This window comes from Pieris brassicae, chromosome 10 (genome assembly GCF_905147105.1).
Source record: "Pieris brassicae chromosome 10, ilPieBrab1.1, whole genome shotgun sequence".
Lineage (NCBI taxonomy): Eukaryota > Metazoa > Arthropoda > Insecta > Lepidoptera > Pieridae > Pieris > Pieris brassicae.
In genome coordinates this window covers 13,808,060-13,830,067 of record NC_059674.1, presented here as the reverse complement: position 1 = coordinate 13,830,067, position 22,008 = coordinate 13,808,060, and the positions used below count along the sequence as shown (strand labels likewise).

Below are 22,008 nucleotides of genomic sequence, written 5' to 3'. Positions count from 1 at the left end.
AGTTCTAATGAGACTAGAATTCCATATCCATTCCAACAAACGCATAGTTTAAGCCCATACACCATACGCAACATATATGATTATGATATATAAAAAATATGTTTTATATTTTTGATAATAAATGAAAAAATAGTTGTTATATACATGCTTTCATAATATCAAGGAACTTGCCAAAAGTAGAAATTATACCACACCATTATAAATAATTTAATACGTATACATATATAAACACTTAAATATATTTATGGACTTAAACTTACTTTGATTTATAAAATTTATAGTATTAAGGATTTTTATTTCATTAATTCAAGATTGCTTTGTGCAATTAATATTTAACTAAAAACTTTATAAATCAGTAGGCGTGTTCATATAGTGTTGATTATTAACTTAAAGACTGAAACGCGTATTAATTATTTTAACTTGAACTCCAACCGCGAGATCTGTCAGAGACGTCAAAACACACTAAACTCAAAAATCACTCACTCAAAGATACTTAAAAATGTTCTTATACGAAAACAGTAGTAACTGGTAAAATACGCGTTTAAATCCATTATTCGTGTGTGCATTACCTGTCGTGATGTTTGTCAAGTAGATACTCTTTGAGACGCCGCACGAGGTGTTCTGAAAGTTGCGTCACTTCCGGCCATTGCTTTAGGACCATAACGCCTACCATCACTACGAGACTTGTCGTTAGGACTCGGACCCTGTATAGTAATTATATATCATACATTTGTATAAGCTTACTTTAACTTAGCAGAGGTTGCCTGAAAGAAATCGCTAATAGACGAGAGTTTTCTCGCCTTTGGACAAATTACCAAATTTTATATGTAGCGTTTTCTTGTGTGAAAAATAAATTATATATTATATTCAATATATTCTAAACAACGTTAACCTGAATCAAATCAGGCCAGAATGTTATGAGAATAATTTCATATATTCGAATTAACCAGAAAAGAGGCACATCGAATAGTTGATAAATTTTGTCAGTTGTTTTGATACATTTTGTCTTAAACTATAAGCCAAAAATAGGCGTATTTATTGGTAAAGTCAGGTTTCAGTTCGAAGGAAGGCATTCATTATGGTATTTCATTAATAAGTTTTACGACTAAGAACTCCTATAAAAAATTAAAATATTGACTAATTGAGATTTTAGATACTATTTATATATCTATTCATTGTTTAATAGAAAAGCGTATTTTAAGCACTAAATAGAACAAAAATTATCTAAGTCATTTATTTAGTCATTATACTACTTTTATATCGCAAATTTATTAGACTACTTTACAGTAGTCGTAGTAAGAAACAATAAAAAAATCCGCCTTTAATATCATTTAAAGCTGTATTAAAAGTTAGTTAAAATACGCAATTATAAATCGATTGCGGGTAGGCGCAACGTCAACATCCAGTCCTCATAAATTACAAAATTAAAAATAATAATTATTAAAGATACGGAATAAAAAGTAAATAACAGACATAAGTAGTGAAATATAAATCACAGGAAAAGATATCTTCTTCTACGGAAGTGGAATTAAACAGATTTTTTTTCTACCTCATTTTCGTATTTATAGTGTTTAGAGATTATAAGCATTCATTTAAAAACAGAGCTAGAACTATACCTGGTCCTCAAGAAGGGCATAGCTACGCCCGCGACCGTGGCTACCAGCAACAGAGCCAACTGCAACAGTGTGAGCGCCACGTTGAGCAGCTTTACCACGACCACCCGAGGAGGCAACGCCGCTCCTCCCGCCTCACCACCCCCGCTTCCTACGCCCCCCGCGCCCCCACCCGCCATCCATTGCTCCAGCTTGCTGATCTGGAATAAAAATATTTACGAGTTTGAACCACGGTATCTCTGTAGGAGTTGTTTTACATATTTGATTATAATATTAATATTTTCTACTGGTCTAGAATCTATTTTAGTTTTAATGTAACTATAAAAGTAACTTAGACGACAATCGACTTTCAAAATATTAACTCAATTTTTTCATATTGCGGCATTTATATTATTAATTTAAATATAAATACAAAACGTATTAAGGTTAACGTAAAACCAAGTCATACAATAAATAATAATACATTTCAAACAACTATTAAAGTCCTAAGCCTTGTATCTTTCTTCTTTATTATATTTAGTATCTTTGTCGTTCTCCTGATTTATAAACTTTGTATTGTATTGTCTACTTAAATAACATTCTGCTGTCATGTTTTGTTTTGCTTTATATTATTTTTTATCAGTGAAACTTTTTGTGTATATATCCAATGTGTTAATTTTATGTTTTTTTTTGTTTTTTTTTTTTACTTTTAGAGATGTATCTGTTTTGTTTCCTAAATGAATAAATAACGCAAACTATGGTTGTGACAAAATTGATCTGATGCTAGTACTCACACTAGCCCCTGTGTTGTGGGTACCTTTACAGCTCTTCCGTGGTACATAGTGCATGTTTAAAACAATAGGAATATAAGCCCTGTTAAAATTTAAGAAAAAGTAGTTAAAATGTCTTGCTAGTGGGAGTGCCATGCTGTTGCTTTCGGGCTTCAGCCAATCGGGCAGGCACGACCGGGGCAGTACCACTGTCTCACAGAAAACCGGCGTGAAGTGATGCAATAGGTTCATCTTATTGTACTCGCGTTTCGTGCGGTGAGTGAGACTCCCGGAGCCCATCAATTCCCCCCTCCCCCAGAATATGAAGATGCAGTTTAAACAGAGATTACCCCAGGGGGGTACCACACGTTTCCGCTGTGGAGAATCCCCCTCTGAGCGTCCATCATCGGAACAATCAGTATTCGGTGGTGGATGCACAGGCTGCCCTTCGTATTCTGGGGTGGGCAAAAACTGCTCAAAAAACTATAAGTTTCGATCTCGGGGCAAACGGAAGAATTTACCGAAGGCATCCCCTTCCACGCTCTCAGTGGACTTTACCAATGTTAGGGGGCTCAACTCTAATCTTAACGCGGTTCACTTTCACCTCGAAACTGCGAAGCCGGCCTTATTCTTCCTTACTGAGACTCAGATATCCTTCCCGGCTGATACTTCCTACCTCTCCTACCCGGGGTACAAATTGGAACATTCATTTGTGCCGCGGGCGGGAGTTTGCGTGTACGTCAGAGAGGATATCTGTTCTCGTCGCCTCGGGTCGCTTGAAGGAAGGGACCTATCTAGCCTCTGGCTGCGCGTAGACTGCGATGACCATCCGCGATTCTACGCATGCCTGTATAGGTCCCATAGCGTAAATACCGAAACTGAGCGACTCATTGAGCACATCCAAATGGCTACAGATTCCCTGCTCGAAGGGGTTCCTACCGCTGAAATCGTGATACTTGGCGATTTTAACGCTCACCATGCCGATTGGCTCGGTTCGGAAACCACCGATCACGCGGGAAGATCCTTTCACGACTTTGCTTTAGCTTACGACCTGTCACAAATGGTCCCTGCGATTACGCGAATACCAGATGTGGATGGTCATAAACCCTCTTTGTTGGACCTTCTGCTGACCTCACATCCGGAGACCTATCAAGTCTCTGTTGACCCGCCATTGGGTTCATCGGATCATTGTGTGGTCCGGAGTACTGTGCCTACTACGCGCCCTCCTCGGCCCCGTTTTTCGGGTTGTCGTCGTATTTGGCACTATCGGTCAGCAGATTGGGATGGGATGCGGTCTTTCTTTGCGTCCTACCCTTGGGGGCCTATGTGCTTTTCGTCGGAAGCTCCAGATTCTGTCGCTGCCTCTGTCGCCGAAGTGGTTCTGCAGGGCATGGAACTTTTTATTCCATTCTCTGCGGTGCCGATCGGTGGCAGGTCACAGCCCTGGTTTAAGCGTTCTTGCAAGGCGGCATCGCGTCGAAAGCGAGAATGCTTTAATGCATGGGCGGAAGCGGCGATATCTCGTGATGCCAATACCAGCGAACATAAAAAAGCATATAACTCAGCCTCCAGGTCCTTCAAACGGGAAATCGCTAAGGCAAAGTCAGAGCACATCGCCAGATTTGGCGAGAGATTGGCCCAACTCCCTTCTGGGACTCGAGCCTTCTGGTCTCTCGCCAAAGCTGTACAAGGGAATTTTTGTCAGCCATCGATACCACCGCTGCACAGAGAGGATGACTCGCTCGCCCACACTGCGAAGGAGAAGGCCGACCTCTTGGGCTGTCTCTTTGCGTCCAACTCGACTTTGGATGACCGGGGGAGATCACCACCGGCGATTTCGCGGTGTGATAACTCAATGCCGGAAATCACATTCCAGCAACGTGCTGTTCGCAGAGCACTATCTTCCTTGGACATTCATAAGTCGAGCGGGCCGGATGGTATCCCTCCAATTGTGCTGCGTACATGTGCTCCTGAGTTGGCTCCGGTCCTGACGCGCCTTTTCCGGTACCTGTACTCGCTCGGCACTGTCCCGAAGTGCTGGAAGACCGCTTCGATACATCCGATCCCTAAAAAAGGCGATCGCACTGATCCATCCAACTATCACCCAATCGCAATAACCTCCTTGTTCTCCAAAATAATGGAATCCATTATTAATGGCCAGCTCTTGAGTTATCTAGAGGGCCACCAGCTGATTAGCTATTATCAGTACGGCTTACGTCGTGGTCGTTCAGCTGGTGACCTTCTAGTATACCTTACTCATAGATGGGCAGAGGCAATTGAGTCCAAGGGGGAGGCACTAGCGGTTAGTTTGGACATAGCGAAAGCCTTCGATCGGGTGTGGCACAAAGCACTGCTCTCGAAGCTACCAGCCTACGGGCTTCCTGAGAAATTATGCGACTGGATCTCCAGCTTTCTAGCCGATCGGAGCATCAAGGTCGTCGTCGACGGAGCATGTTCCGACCTTAAACCCGTGAATGCTGGGGTCCCACAAGGCTGTGTTCTGTCCCCGACCCTGTTTCTTCTGCATATCAATGACATGTTGCAACTTAGCAACATTCATTGCTATGCGGACGACAGCACTGGGGATACTCTTTACACTGGCCGGGCAGGTATTTCTCGGGCAGTTGTCGATGAGTACCGGAACAAACTTGTGTCTGAAGTCGAAACTCTTTTACGTGGAGTCTCGGACTGGGGTAGACTAAACCTAGTCCAATTTAACCCCAAGAAGACACAAGTTTGCGCGTTTTCCGCGAAAAAAATACCCTTTGTCGCTACTCCTCTTTTCGAAAACACTCTTCTTGAAGCCACAGCCAGCATCGGAATACTTGGCGTTGACATATCGAACGACGTTCAGTTTCGCGGTCATTTGGAGGGAAAGGCTAAATTAGCCTCCAAAAAGCTTGGTGTGCTCAGCAAGGCGAGACGGTACTTCACTCCGGGCCACCGCTTGCAACTCTATAAAGCGCAAATACGGCCCCACATGGAATACTGTTCTCACCTCTGGGCGGGGGCTCCCCAGTACCAGCTCCTTCCACTTGACCGTATCCAACGAAGAGCGGTTCGAATCGTCGATGACCAATCCCTCTCCGAGCGGCTCGATCCTTTGGCGTTGCGTAGAGATGTGGGGTCACTCTGCATCTTCTACCGCATTTACCATGGAGAGTGTTCAGAGGAGTTGTTCGGATTAATACCTGCAGCTGAGTTTCAGCATCGGACGTCGAGGCAAAATACAAAATTCCACCCGTATCACCTCGACGTCCGACGTTCCACGACTGAGCGTTTCTCAAGGCAATTTTTGCCGCGCACCACCGCTATGTGGAACCAGCTGCCCACTGAAGTATTTCCGAACCAATTCGACTTAGGGTCCTTCAAGAAAACAGCGTACAAATTCTTAAAAGGCCGGCAACGCACTCGCGAGCCCTCTGGCATTGAGAGTGTCCATGGGCGGCGGTATCACTTAACATCAGGTGAGCCTCCTGCCCGTTTGCCCCCTATTTTATAAAAAAAAAAAACTAAATAAAAAATAATCGTGTTGAGTATGCGTAGATGCTTGAGTATGTGAATGTGGGTGTGTGCGTGAGAGTGTGGCTGTGTGTGGGTTGTCTGGGCGGGAGACATGTAATAAGGCTTCTTTAAAATCAAAATCCAAATCGGCTTGCATATTTTTAGTGGAATTTTGAGAAGTTATGTTTCGACAAGATTCTATTAAGAAAGGAAAATGCAAAAATAAATTACCTTAGTTTGACAGAGGTCTAATGCTTCGTGTATATCCCGTATTCGCTCTTCACTCTGATACTGCACTTTTTCCTCTACATCCGTCAGTGCTTGTTTTAAATTTTCAACCTAAAAATATATATTTCTTCGTTAATGAAAAAAAATCAATGGCGCTACAAACTTTTCAGGTCTGGGCCTCAGATTTCTGTATCTGTTTCATGATCATTTGTAAATTTAATAGGCAAATAGGTGATCAGCCTTCTGTGCCTGACACACACCGTCGACTTTTTGGCCAAGCCGGTTTCCTGATTATGTTTTCCTTCACCGTTCAAGCTAATGTTAAATGCGCACATAGAAAGAAAATCCATTGGTGCACAGCCGGTGATCGAACCTACGACCTCAGGGGTGAGCGCCGCATGCTGAAGCCACTAGGCCAACACTGCTCAATATAATAATCTTCGTTAATATAATAATAAAATGTCGAATATAGTCCGTAAACACAAGTGATAGTCAAATTGATAAGTATTTAAATGGTCTGAAAAGAAACCATTAAAAAAGATGAAAATTATGATTTTTGTTCGAGGATATTGTGAAAACGACCTCTAAATTAAATTTAGTATGTAAGAATCCAATTAAGTTCTTTGATTTTAATAGATCTTGTGGAAACTATGTTTGAAGAACATTAGTATGAAACAACATCGAATTTCTTAGACTTAAACTTTTCACAAGATTATATTTTAAAAAAATCGAGGGCAACGCAGCCCTGACGTAAGCTCCAGTTTGACAGGCACAGAAAGCTGACAAACTTTGTTTCAAACAGTTAACTATTTAATGGAATGACTACTCATTAACCTCATTTTGGTGCAATTCAGTTAAGTCGTTGATTTGTTCTTCAAGCCTCTCTGTCTTAAACCGTTCTTCTTGCAGCGCGGCCGAAAGAAATGATACTTCTTGCGTTAAGTTCTGAAAGTACATATTTACATTATTAGAAAAATATTTGAAAATACCATTATTATTTTCTCTTTTCTGGTTTGCTGTCTGAAAAGTGGAAGTTTTTTTAAACCAATTTAAATTGGACAGGAATACTGACTTTAAGGTTAAATCTTATATATTTAAGAAAAATATGATAGAGCTAAAATCTTACGATATACCTTTAATGCATCTATTTTCTCAGCTAATCTCTGGTAGTCTTCCCTGCGCTCGCGCAGTTCATTGAGTATTGGCTTAAGGCTAAATGTTGCTTCCGACATGTTGTTTGAACCCGCTTGCGTTGGATATCTGAAGAATTACACAATTAAGTATAGTAAGATGACATTTTTTTTGAATAATACATATTATTTCCCATCATATCAATATTATTATTGCCGCTTTAATACAATTAAAGACATATTGAAATTATGCTGCTTCTATTTCAAAGAGAAACCGAACATATACTGTTTAATACAAATCATTAAAGAACATCCAAAAAAATTTTTAAAATAAACTTCTTTAGCTAATATAAACGCAAATTAACTACATTATAATATAGCTCGACATTAAGTTAAGACATTAAGGCCGGCAAGATATGCTCTGTAAATTTGCGACAACTTTCATTAAATATTTATTTAAACGCTCGCGTAAATCAAAGATAAAAAATATAAATTCTACTTACGGTGCTCCCTCACTAGTAACTGATGAACTAGGTGAGGCATCAGGTGAGTACTTGGGCGCCGGGGAGGTGGCAGCGCGGGGCAGGGTAGACCCTCGGGGTGCGTTCTCGCCCGCTTCCGATGTGCGTGAGCCTTCCGAAGACGCGTTCGCTGCGTTGTAGGCACACTCAATACGGGGTAGATAAATCTTACAGGGCTATCCCGTAGATTCATACAAATAGCATGGTTAATACGATACCTAAAATGTCTTAAATACAGCTTGAAACGTTGACGGCTCTAAAGAGTTTCTCATATATGTTTGGTAAATAAATACTTTTCGGGTATCACAGTAAAATGCACGCCCGTATTACCACTGAGGCCAGGTTCGCACGGCATTGTACTGCACGTTTTTTTAACATACAATTGGGGTGTTCATATGGTAGATTTTGGTTCGTTTAAACACGAATAACTGCAGTTGTTACAGATACAAAGCTATGCTATATGACACTAGTATTGTCTTTAATTGTTAAATTATGTAAATAATTATAAGTTTATAATAATAATATATAGTTTCAATCCGTTTGAAAAGTGTTTTCTTAATCTATATGAAAATGCAAACCTAATACGGATCATTAGATTTGCTTGACAAGTCCGGCGAGTATTCGTTTAAACGTATAAACTTTATACGATTTTGCAGTACAAACAACGTATGAATGGTTCTATGTACCGTGTATGCGCCACTATTTATTCTTTAGTCAACTTACGAAATAGGCAAAACAAAAATTTAACAAGAAAAAAGCATAACATAAGCAAAACCTTACTATAATTTTCTTTTATCAAAATACAAACTTCTTCACTTGAATATTTAAATGTAATCAGTTAAAGCTATTAACAGCCCTATAGAGATTAAGAAAGAGGTAAACGAGATTAACGGATAATAAGATTAAAATTTAAAAAAAGGTTAAACAGAACAGAATGACTGTACGTACTATTCGGCAAATTTTTCATCTTCATATAATTCCTATAATTATAGAATCGACCGTGTTGAAAAAAATAAAAATTTAGTAAGTTACTTTGGTGTATTTGTTATTAAAATATGTAATTAATAAGCGTCGAAAAAATATTTATTTTATGAAATCCCAGTGACACAAGGACAAAACACAAATATATATTTACCTCGTAATTCCGTGTGCTGGGGCGCTAGCGTGCAAGAATGACATAATATAAGCAACATGATTGACATAAATACATGAACACAATGGAAAACTATCGAATCAAGAAATGATGCGAGTCGCAGTAAATTTATTAAACAAATTATTTAGTAAAAAATCTGCAAATTCGAACTTCGAATCATATCATGGTCGATTTTTCAAATTGACGTTCAAAATATGGAAGTATTAGGCTAGATCGGTGTGTCGAATTTCTGTAGAAGTTTGCGTGATATATAAAAGCTATTGTGCTGAACGCATTCTAATACATAAAACGATTTAGATGTGTATTCAGTTAAAGAAAATTATATTCTATGAAATGCATTGCATACAATACACGACAGATTCAACTTTTTCAAAATCAGTGTTGTTAGCGATGCAAGCGTTTGTAAGCAGAAGAAAAATCTGTTTGTTTGAAATAAACAATGCATAATATAAAGTGAGTTAACATGATAAGAAAAGCGGGAAGGACCCTCAACGGATATGGAGAGATAAATAAGAAAAATAAGTGCAAAAGTGACAGCACTATACAATTTTCAACAGATCCGAGTACCAAAATAACAAAAATCCCGACTCAACCCGTAAATGTCAACTTATATAATTTATAAAACCCACATTCACATTTCTTGCGACATTTTTTGCACTTTAGAAACATACCACGGCTACAACTTTTCACGATATACTGACACTATAATATAAAGCGCTCAAATTATAATATATTTCATACGAAATTCTACACAAGTGACTCGTTCAGCGCAAATCGTATGTGTCGATAAACTGCAGTTATCTGCTCTCCACATTATCTAACCGATTTGACCTCGAATTACATCATGCTTTACCTGTTCATATATACAAAATATATATGGCGTGTTAATACATGGTGTGGAGCGCAAGGAATTTGGTGATATCATTACGCACAATGCAAATATTAACATTAAACCAAATATAGATAATACAGATAATGGTCTTTGGAAGGTTAAAAAACAAAGTTCAGGAATTTCAACGTAGCATCGAGAAGTGTAAAGATAAAAAAAATTGTCTTTTTAAAAAAAAAACGTAATTCTTTTAGCTTCCATAAGTCAAAGAAGTTTCAAAGGCAAATCTAAAATATTTTTATTATATGTACAGTATTCGTTTATAATAATAAAAATACTAATATTTTGTACTAAAATGTAAAAAAAATGTCTACGCACTTTTTACATTTGAATGGTTAACTTTTTAGCTTCAAAGTCAAAAAAGTTCCAAAGGCAAACACACAAAACCGAAACATCAATCAATCAATCAAGTCAGTTTGTTCTTTCTAGTATAGTCTCATTACTGGAATAAAAAAAATCGCACTAGGTCAAGATTTTTTATGACAATTATTTAACTCCAACTCTTGGATCTCTGCCATCTGTGCACAATTGTTACAGTTTCCCTATAGTCAATCTTCTATAGATATCGTCAGATTCTATATACAATTATGTATCATATACTGCATTTGTGAGTCTCCTACATATACAATTATTTGTTCAATGTTATGAAGCTTTTTCGGGAAATATAATGAGGTCAAAGTATTTTCAGGCTAAATATCACCTACACATGTTATATTTGATACTACTAAAAATGAAAATTCTCACCAGTAGAAAGGGATATTATATCTAAACGGCAAAGGCAATACTGATTAATGATTAATTTTTAGGATATATAATAGGGAAGTCGCGGAGAAGTTTCTAGTAATATTAGTATAATGAACAATTTAAGTGTGCCATGTGTACAGAAATGTAGTAAGGAAATTCACTTGTTTGAAATTAAATAAAAAAAACAATTAGATTAGTATTCATGTGCAATTAGAAAATGTGTTTTAATTTTGTTTAATAAAATTCTCTAAACTATTCATTTAACTACAAGATACTTACAGGGACCCGTGTTTTCTGCGAGACAAAATGGAATATTTAGGATTTATACATATGGGTCATTTTTTTGTTGATAGCCCGGTTATAAGAATTACCAAATTACTTACTATATAATATTAATCATTACTAGTGTACAGAACACATGATACACACAAAACAGTGTAATACAACATTTATATTTTAGTTTGGGACTATTAATACTAGTGGCGCCATCTTCGTGTGCCAATAAAAAACTCGCAATTTATTAACAAAGGTATAAAAACAAGGAAATGTTATATGGTTTGCATTAAATAATAACCAGACTTAGAAAACGTGAACTGAAGATAGTTTTGCTAATATTATCATAATTTTTATACGAAATAAACTCCTTAATCATTAATCCACGATTTATATTTTGTTTGCATTGACCTTAAAGCAATTAAGGTGTCTGGTACTGTATACTAAATTAAAAATTCATAAAACATTTTAGACAGTAATGTAGGACACATTACTTGTAACGTTAAGAGAAAATTACTGTAATAATAAGCATTCTAGATTTTTTTATTTTCCAATTTAATACACCGAATACTGTCGTGGGCACCAAAGGAAATGTGTATAGTTATTTTTTACCTTGGTACAAACAAGCACGGAATACAGTTTACTGATTTTAATAAAAAAAATAATGCTGTTATATTATTCATGTGTGTAAAATCTGTATTGTCTGTATGGATTGGGCATGCATATTGTTTTAGAATTTATAATTAAAGAAAAATAAAGCACATTTGACTCAGTTAAGAAATAACCATCTTCCAAATTTATAATAAATGTCTTCAGTGTTATACATTTAATTAACGTTCGTCAAATATATTAGTAAAAATAATAATAATAATAAGTACTACAGACCGGCCAGATGCGCGATGTTATCAGCGGATCCGAAGCGGTTGGAGCGTGAGAAGAGGTGAGCGAATTCCCGCGGCGCCGCCATTACGCTTCCGCCCAAGCCAGTGATTCCGTCTCGTATATTACCGCCCACATTTCTATAGAAATACATTTTATATAGCAACGTAGCATTATTAATTCGGTTTTTATTAGATTTACATTAAAACTCACTTAAGCCCTTGTCCCATATCCCGTAAAACTTCCCGTGGTTGTCTATGTGATTGTCCACTTGTACCATGTTGCTGTAACAAATATATTATAGGCTATACATATATATACAATTTCTGTTGTTATTAATTTTATAAATATAAGCTATAGTCTTGCAGTTAGGCTATGGAATTCACTTCCCGACCCTATTCGCTTAGCTCCTCCTCTATCATCCTTTAAATTTCTTCTGTACATTACCTGTCCACATCGTATCCCTAGCTTTCTTAGTAACTACTTACTGACGTGAGACTTATCTTAAATTATCGTGATTTATGTATCTTTATACTTTTTATTTTTAATGTATCATCTTTATAGTTGAGATTTTTTTGTTCCTGTTTAGTTTTTGCTTAATAACTGTGTATAACATGTATTTTTGCAGTTATTCTTATGTAATTCAATTTTTTCTTTCTTTAATCACAGTTTCCTGGAAGAGATCGCTGGAAAGCGATAAAGCCGCCAATTTTTTTTTATTGCAATGTAACGAAGTGTTAATAAATAAAATAAATATATTAATTCTGAAATTTGTCTTAACTAAGAATGTAGTCAATAATTTCAGTGAAAATAAATATAAATTATATTCCGATTAGAAAAATTTATGTACCTATGGAATAATAATAAAAATGGTATCCAATAAATAAGTTAAATATTATATACATCTTTGAAACGACAGACAAAATTACCTCCCAGTTTTTAATACGTTTGTTATATCCCTCGAGTTTCTTTTGCAATTGCACAATACAGAGGGCGCTTTTCTGGTTTTTCTTCTCAAACACAGCCTTGATTCGCTGCAACTGTTGCTTATCTGCATTCGCTGCTAACTTCAGGTACTCGTTTACATTATCTGTATGAATCGAATGCGATATATTAGTACTTGAGACATAGAATAATGTGAAATTATTACTAATGTTTAAAACTAATATCATCGTTCAGATTTCACTTGAACATTGACGAACGACGAACTGCTGACACGGCTCGCGAGGTGTTTCAAATTTTAACAGCAGAAGATGAGCGATACCCCGAATACAGCTCATGAGAATAATATTAAATATATGAGTGTAAGTAGGATTTAAGATGTTGATTTATAGGAATAAATCAAAATTGAATACTACTGTTCAAGAGAAATTTGAACAAAAAAAGATACATTTATCTGAAAGGGCGACATTTGAAATCTATGAATACATGTTCTATAAGATGAGAGATAGATGTATTTATTTATTAACAGCATACATAGGCCAAATTTTTCATTAAATAGTCCGTATACTGACGACAGTTGAACGTGACAACGTCATAAGAAAATACTGATGGAATGGTTGCATTTTCCAAAAGAAAATTTTCATTTTATTTGTTTTATAGATATTTTGTATGGATATAGAGAGGAAATCACAGTTACAGATATCGAACGCTGCCGAACGCGGAGGCCGATTGTGCCTCTTTGTCGCTCGTTCCGCGCTCTCGCTCGCACTTAAAGCCTTAAATGGAACGCCTCAGAGCGAGGTAACGCCGCATGAGTCATGTTTTTTCGTGCATCGGCTCCATCGAATTATAAGACGTTGTCACGTCAAAAGTATTAAATTTTTATAGACAGATATAACAGTGATATAACAGTAACATTACAAAAATAATAACTATCAGTTTGTCAAAACTCATTTAAACTGATACAGAAAGGGTACAAAAATATTCAGCATATTACAGGATTTTTTAATAATAATACTCACCATCTCTTATAGTCTGTTCTAGCCGTATAAGATCCTTCGTTCTCTCGATCTTACTGTTGAGATGCGCAATGGCAGCCAATGCCTTCGAAGACGCCACATTGCCTTCATTTTCTTCCGCTGAAATTATAATATCATTAAAGAGCAGTTGCTAATGATAAAAATATTTTAATGTTTTTGTCCAATACTAGAAAAAAACTTTCGAACTCTAAATTAAACAGCAATACTTGTTCATACAGTTAAAACCGTCTGGAAACGAGTATGTCTAAAGCTCAACTAACATTGGCGCGGAGGCGTCTTGAACAATGCTCGCATCACCGCTCCCTGGTCAAAAGGGAACTAGAGACTTTTGTATATTTGTGAATAGTGCTTGCTCGACAGTATACAATAGTTGATATCGATCTTATTGTTGATTGCGTGGTAATATCAGAAGCTGAAGAAGAAAGTGCGTCACTGCAAGTACGTCTGAGTAATGCGCGACGCTTACAAATGTCAATAATACGAAGTTGAAAGAAAACACTTTTTTACCGGATTGAATTTTAAATTTTTCCGACGTGCGTACGTACGTAACCACGCACGCTGTAAAGCGCGCGAAACGAAAAAAAATAAAATGATTTAAAATAATACTAAGTTCCTTAATAATGGAAGAATAGAGATAATTATTATATAACTGAACCTTCATCTCTACGCCAGTGTGAGTTGAGCTTTAGATCTTTATATCGAACGCACAGAAGACTGATCACTTCCACTAATAATTGACTTTATTTTATCAGTGTCGTTTTAATACAACACATAATCTCATTATTGCGTATTATTCTGTTTAATTGTAGAATTACTTACATCCTTGTGTTAAATAATCCCCATCTTGACCTGAAAACATTAAATTCACATTTACAAAACTCATTAACTGATCGTTTATAGATAGATGAATGAATGATGACTTTGGAAAACAATCAAAAATAGACAACACACATGTGTCCTTTTCATTATAACGTAAATACAATTTTACGAAAAGAGACAAATGACTACTTCGGTACAAAAAGCGTAAAAATACTTATGGTAGTTTCATTTCATAAAATATTAAATTCTTTTTCATAAAAAAGAGGTGTTATATGTTAACTTTGAACTAGCGAAACACTAGATGTCAATGGTTAGAAGTTGAGTTTGAGTTGCCAGGTAAGAAAAGGTTTTTACATGACCACGAATACTCCTGTAGGAAAAAATATTATCTGTATTTGTTACCCCTGTAAGCCGGTGAGCCATATTCATCAGAGGAAAGGGCATATGACACATTAGGGCTGTACACGGCGGTGACATAGTCTCCGGGGATTATATTCGATATATTCTTCTTTTGCGGCGAATCTTCTAATCTGAAATTTAAAATTTATGACATGAGAATAAGGAGGTTCTAGAATTCTCGTATAGGATATATAGTTAATTAAATATGAAAACTAGCTGACCCAGCAAACGTCGTTTTGCCATGTATATTATTTCCAGAAAACATTTTTTAGTTCAATAAAAATAGGGGTTGATCGTAGAGGGGTGACAACTAAGGGTTGTATGCATTTACGTATACTGTATCATAAAAAAATAAAACAAAAAATTAATAAAAAATTTTTTTGGGGTTGACACCCCTTATCGCTTAGGGGTTCGAAAGATAGATAGTAGCCGATTCTCAAATTTACTGAATATGCATTAAAAAATTCATAAGCATTGGTCGAGCCGTTTCGGAGGAGTATGGGAACGAACATTTTGATACGAGAATTTTATATATATAGATAGATTGTAGCGAAAAATTTCTTAAATTATTCTTATACAACCCCCCTTTTCATACATAAACTTACAATAAGCATCGCATTCACATTTTGTTATCTTACTAAATCAGCCAGGAATAGTGTATGTGTCGCAGTAAAGTAGTTAAATCAGAGACTTAATTGAATCTCTAGACAGTTAATTAAAAATCGATATTCAATCAAGTCGCTAAAGTTCCGACAGACAAGTGAGTGAACGAAACGTTAAACAAGTTTCCTAAACGTTCCTAGGCAACAATGCTAACTTAACCTAATTTGCAATAAAGCAAAAAACGGAATTTTCAAGCTCTCAGTTCTTCATGATCACGCCGAAATAACAATAACAAATGAAATAATAATGGCGGAGTCTTGTTTTACATTGTTAATCAACACGCTGGCTTTCGGTCAGACGGATAGTTAAACGTTTTCGACGCTGCTTTATTTAAATCAAAATGCTAGCGACTTGATTGAATATCGACATTTAATGAACTGTCTAGAGATTCAATTAACTCTCTAAATTTAACTACTTTACTGCGACATATGTATTTACATGAGCAAGTATTAAGAACACTATATAATTTAAATTTATAGATATAAATTTAATTTTTAATACTATAGTCTTCATTTATTAAAAACTAATTCTGTATAAAAAGGCGCATAAATGGCGCCAAAATAACACACAGCCTATACGATACATCACTGCCACAGACAAGTAAACATTCAAGTATGCCACAAATTCAACTATTTTTTGCAGTATTTTCCAGCAAAAAATTGATGAAATCTCCTTGCTTTTGAAACGAAATAAATCATAACTTACAAAATACTGTTGTTTTAATTACGACGGCATTGTGGATTGAAATTCGTAATCCAAATGTTACGATATGAGAGCTGATAAAATTTGTACTTTGTGTTAAATACTAGTAACTGTTGTTACATCGCAAATTGGCATTATACTAGAAAGTTGCTAATCCCGAGAGGTTTCAAAAGCCTCTCCAATTAAAACTGTAACTGGCTTAAACTGCATCGGGTGAAAAGTGCATGGTTGTGAATTAATTGATTTAATATTATAAAATTAAGTGAATTAATTCATAATCGGTTTTTTTTCCTGTTTTCGGTCGCTATTTCCTCTTTCGATTTAGGAGTTTTAAAAAGTGAAGAATTCTGGCGATAACATTTTCGTAACTGTTAGACTAAGTCTAGTACCTAAGTCTATACGACAAGAATTTATAAATCTAAATTTTTAATATATAGTGACCCGGTTTGATATATATACATTTAAATACAGAATTGAAACTTACTCTCGTGACGTGTTTCCGGTTGTGTTTGCGGACAGGGGGCTGGTACCGAGATCCCTAGAATGCGACTTTACGTGATGTGAACGAGGCTCTCCGTGACGGGACGATGAATCCTGAAAATCCAATAAATGGTATTTGTTAATACTTAGTTAAAAATAAATGTTAATGTTCAAACACAGACACATTTTGTGTCATTTAAGATAAGTTGTCATGATCAGTTCCGTTTAGATTTATCTGCCATTGACCTTTCGATAAAGTTATTACTAAAATGAATTATGTAATATTCCTACAACTACTCAGCAATTGATTTCAGTATGAGATTAGCTAGATTTATTATATCTATATAACATGTGACCATAGGAACATATCTAAATTATGGTCTTAGTTTAGCAAAGGAAACCTGTGGTCTTCAAAATACGCTATAGGAGAATCTCTCACCAACACTAAACATCTGACATTGACATTATATCTTCTAAGATAGTCCGAGTGATAACTATGTATGTTTTTCTTCTTCTTGCCAGACGTAATATTACCATTTCCTGCTTATAAAAACATTTTAAATTGTTTCGGTACTAACACTGACATGATGGACCGTGGACGGCGACTGGACCCTCGATCGTATCAAAGCATCGTCAGTCAAGGCGGGATCTCTGGCCAGATCCACTGTGGACGGAGACTGGCTCCTACTGGATCCCTTACTGTGTCCATGTCCAACGTGCAATGTATCCATACTAAACGTTTATATGCATTTTCACTTATTTAACCGGCTTAAATGATTTTTTGAATCCATTGTTTTGTGTATCTGAAAATAAGAAGTAATTAAATGATCCAGTTTTACGAACTAAGAGTACGAACTCGCGAGCCTTGTGGCCGCGTGGGTATCACGCAACATCAGGTGAGCCTCACACCAGTTTGCCCCAATTTCTATAAGTCATTGATCAATTTGAACAAATCGTAAGTAACAATCTATAAACTATATTTTTAATTAGTCTTCTAATCTTCTTAAGATTAGAATTTATTTGCGATGGAGTCAGAATAAAGTTAGAATTTTCATAAGCGTAACTAAGATAGCTCGTAGCTATGCATGTTTCGTTGTAATACCACCCGTGAATACCAAAACACTTTCCAATGTCGACTTCCATAAACGAATTTCTACCGAAAAGTCGACCATGAACAGGTTCTTATTGCATTACTATAACTTATGAATGTTTAACTTATAATTTAATTGATTCATATATTTAATAAGATTAATAAATAGGTAGTATCTGTATTATATAAACTATAAATATATACATTTTCTTAATGTATAAAACAAGCAATATCTAATGGGGTAGACTAAACTTAGACTTAGATCTTTAGTGAATATTATGCTACGTAGGAATAATAATTAAATTAGTGGAGCTACAAATTGCTTTAGGTCTGTCTGAGGCCCAGCTCAGATTTTTGTATCTGATTCATGATCATTTGTCAATCTAATAGGCTATCAGCCTCCTGTGCCTGACACACGCCGTCGACTTTTTGAGTCCAAGACATGGTGGTTTCCTCGCGATGTTTTCCTTCACCGATTGAGCGAATGTTAAATGCGTACATAGGAAGTAAGTCCATCGAGCCTACGACCTCAGGCATGTGTCGCACGATGAAGCCACTAGGCCTATACTGCTCTACTAAATACAATTTTAATTTCATAGTAGCATATAGAACATATAGAAAATCGATAATTCATACGAAGTCAAACGCATTTTGTATTTTTAGCTCAATATTTATGAATGCGTTTCTCGGCTATAACTTCAATTGAATCGATCCATAAACGGAACAAGCTGTGACGCTTGCCCGTTTCGTTTAGTCAAGTGCCGACTGAAATACTTTATATAACTTCATTCTTCAATTTCACCGTCACACATTATAATGTTTATGGATTCGAGAGACGAGATAAATGTAACTAAACATAGGAAAAAACAAGTGATAAATTAGTACAAAGTTCGTTCTATTCTAGTACTGTGAACTAAAAACAAGGCAACCGGCATTTATAGAGTTAACAATGTCAGGTACAGAAGGCTGCATCATGAATGCTTCATGCATATAAAGAATAATTAAAACAGGCGCAGAAATGTGTCTGCTCAATGTGATATCACAAGATGGGTATCAAACGCAACAAACCCTAAAACAATCAAATCTGTAATATTTTCTTACAAAACTAAATTTACCGCTACTTTCTTGTCTCATTAACTAGAAATACATTTGAAAATTAATTACGAAACAAGCATCAGACATGCTAGCTAATTTATAGCTTTATAGCGGTAATCCAATTCGTTTATCTACTAGGTTAATTGCAATCGATTTTTGTACGTCTGTGCCAAAATATATGGGCATATAATAATTATTAGTTTACATCCAAGTAACCATACCATCAGAGAGACAAAACTACACTTGCATTTTACATTTTCAACTATTAGTTGTTAGTTAGTGTGTATGGATGAAATCCATAATATAGACACAGATCACAGATAAAGTTAAACGTTTTTTAGCTTTGAAGAAGTATTTTCAACAGAATCTTAGTAGCAACAGACTTAACACGTTTATTTGTTGCAAGGTGTCCTTGACATTTAAATCAATAAAATCAAACATTATTAAGCAGTGTTGACAGTGGTTTCAGCGTGCAACTCTCAACCCTGAGGTCGTAGGATGTGCACCAATGCATTTCCTGTCTATGTGCGAATTTAACACCCGCTCATACCAAGAAACATTGTGAGGAATCCGGCATGCCATAGTCCCAATAAATCACAGAAGCAGACACCAACACGTAACATAAAAAGCTGATCACCTACTTGCCTAGACAAAATCAAATGATTTCGAAACAGATACAAAAATCTGAAGAAAAACAAACCTAAAGGCGCAACTAATTTCGTTTAATCAATATATTCATTGACTACTTTAAATTTATGATGAGTTAAGATTTTTTCTACAGTTGAAACTGTTTGATATCAGAGTATTATAAGCTATTTGCATGTACTGTCAAAATAAAGTACTCCATCACATCACATTCAAAGCAAATAAAGCTCATTATTACTATACCATACTTTCTTAGTATTATGGTTCCTTAAAGGCGCAATCTATTTTTGAATGTACGCAATGCACACCAAATATCGACGAGTCTAAATCAATTAAACGTTGAATCACTCAGACATAAATTGGTACGCAATTAACTTTCTCCATCGTAAAAGTATCTTACTACGCTATAAGTATAAAGTTTTGTAATGTTATTAATATTTTACACACACGTAAACAAAGTCTAACATTAGACCTAGTTGGTTTTTGTAATTATTTGTACTAAATACGCAACTATAACAGCAGAACGTGACTGCTGAAATCTAAGAACAGCCCGAGGAGAGCCAAATCGAAGGAAGGCATGAAGATTAGTAACCAACGCGTTGGGCCAACCTTCTTAGTGCTACCGTAGCATTATCGACTTGTAACCAAATCTGAAAGACCAGCAAAAATTTAAGCAGAATATGCGACAGTACCAGGACAGCATAACAACGCGGAGCAATTGCCAGATTTCACAAGTATGAATGTCGTATATACATAACATTACTAGGAAAATATGAGGGCTACTATACTAACAATTTATGTCCCCCTGTCTACCCCACTCTTTTGAGAACAAGGTCAATATTTCAATAAAAGTTGTACGAAAGAGCTATATCTTACAAAACTTAAGAGTATCACGAATACGAATTGTTATTTGGAAAAGTCGAGTCTTTTAAAATTGTTTTTGATAATTGAAGTACAAACAAAGTACAGTTTTGTAGTATAAATTAGGAATATTATTATTAAACAGTATACTTAATATTGCGTACGTGATTTTATCCGGTGAAAAAATAATTTCTTATGTTTTAGGCTTGTGTGTCGCCTATTCTCTTAACTAAAAATAATCAATGAAACTTAACAATGTTTTCCCCACACGACTCATAGATAGCCAACATATACAGTCCAGTCCAGTCTAGTGCAGTTGAAATTAAAACCCTAAAAGGGTCTTGGCCTAGATTGCAGCCGTTTCTTTATAATTTTAATAATATTTTAATTTTAGCCGATAATAATTAAAGCCGATAATTTTTTTTACGTATGTCTTAGAATTTTGGGTTTTAACGCGTACTATTTCACAATGCTTTCACCGTAGGAGTGAGTGTTAATTGCTTACTGTTATGGTTATCACGGTTATTGGGTTTAAAAAATATATATATTCAGGATACGACCGAACTGTGTGTTGCTGCGACGGGGGATGATGCCCAACTGAGTAATTATTTTTATTATAGTCTCATCTCTTGATGTGAAATGCAGACATTACAGAAAGTAATAAAGTATCATAGATAGGGTACATCGCTATATTATAACAGAATATAAAATCAAAACTCCGTTTGGCCCATAATTGCAAGTTTAGCCCACTAAACCAACATGTATGTCTTAAATGTATAGTCAAAATAATAGTTTTCCTAGGGTTATTGCAGAAACTGTAATTGCAAAGTTTTTCAGTTATTAAACGGCGCAATCAAACGTCGAAACAACTTTGAAATTGCCAAACCGCACCGGTATTTCAGCTCAAAACGTTCATTGGGGTTATGAATTCAAGCCTTAAAATCAAGCATAACATAATAGAAACCTTTCTATGTAATTTTGAAACGCACTTATGTAAGTAGTATTAACATAGTTGATATGAAAATTCAAGCCTTTAAATCAAACATAACATAATAGAAACCTTTAAATGTAATTTTGAAACGCACTTATGTAAGTAGTATTAACATAGTTGATATGAAAATTCAAGCCTTTAAATCGAGCATAACATAATAGAAACCTTTCTATATAATTTTGAAACGCATTTATGTAAGTAGTATTAACATAGTTGATATGAAAATTCAAGCCTTTAAATCAAACATAACATAATAGAACCCTTTCTATGTAATTTTGAAAAGCACTTATGTAAGTAGTATTAACATAGTTGAACTGTATATTATGACAATTCAAGCCTTTAAATCCAGCATAACATAATAGACCCCTTTCTATGTAATTTTGAAACGCACTTATGTAAGTAGTATTAACATATTTGAACTGTATATGACAATTCAAGCCTTTAAATCAAACATAACATAATAGAACCCTTTCTATGTAATTTTGAAACGCACTTATGTAAGTAGTATTAACATAGTTGATATGAAAATTCAAGCCTTTAAATCAAACATAACATAATAGAACCCTTTCTATGTAATTTTGAAAAGCACTTATGTAAG

General features: G+C 35.5%; 1 protein-coding gene across 6 annotated transcripts in view; it reads right to left on the bottom strand.

Annotated features, from left to right (window-relative positions):
* LOC123715000 (transmembrane and coiled-coil domains protein 2) overlaps nucleotides 1–22,008 on the bottom strand; it is a 37,007-nt gene that overhangs the window by 1,676 nt on the left and 13,323 nt on the right. The window contains exons 2-17 of one of the 6 annotated variants that reach the window (XM_045669753.1): nucleotides 17,307–17,531; nucleotides 16,733–16,842; nucleotides 14,887–15,014; nucleotides 14,485–14,514; nucleotides 13,648–13,764; nucleotides 12,613–12,773; nucleotides 11,897–11,967; nucleotides 11,690–11,823; nucleotides 10,811–10,825; nucleotides 8,881–8,904; nucleotides 7,728–7,875; nucleotides 7,228–7,354; nucleotides 6,929–7,039; nucleotides 6,098–6,205; nucleotides 1,617–1,813; nucleotides 570–704 (exon numbers count right to left, since the gene is read on the bottom strand). In XM_045669753.1, coding sequence (XP_045525709.1) covers nucleotides 570–704; nucleotides 1,617–1,813; nucleotides 6,098–6,205; nucleotides 6,929–7,039; nucleotides 7,228–7,354; nucleotides 7,728–7,875; nucleotides 8,881–8,904; nucleotides 10,811–10,825; nucleotides 11,690–11,823; nucleotides 11,897–11,967; nucleotides 12,613–12,773; nucleotides 13,648–13,764; nucleotides 14,485–14,514; nucleotides 14,887–15,014; nucleotides 16,733–16,842; nucleotides 17,307–17,459 — 1,769 coding nt within the window. In that variant the 5' untranslated portion in view covers nucleotides 17,460–17,531. The remainder of the gene's footprint in view (nucleotides 1–569; nucleotides 705–1,616; nucleotides 1,814–6,097; nucleotides 6,206–6,928; nucleotides 7,040–7,227; nucleotides 7,355–7,727; nucleotides 7,876–8,880; nucleotides 8,905–10,810; nucleotides 10,826–11,689; nucleotides 11,824–11,896; nucleotides 11,968–12,612; nucleotides 12,774–13,647; nucleotides 13,765–14,484; nucleotides 14,515–14,886; nucleotides 15,015–16,732; nucleotides 16,843–17,306; nucleotides 17,532–22,008) is intronic. The other 5 variants (XM_045669754.1, XM_045669756.1, XM_045669759.1 and 2 more) reach the window with 5 other exon arrangements.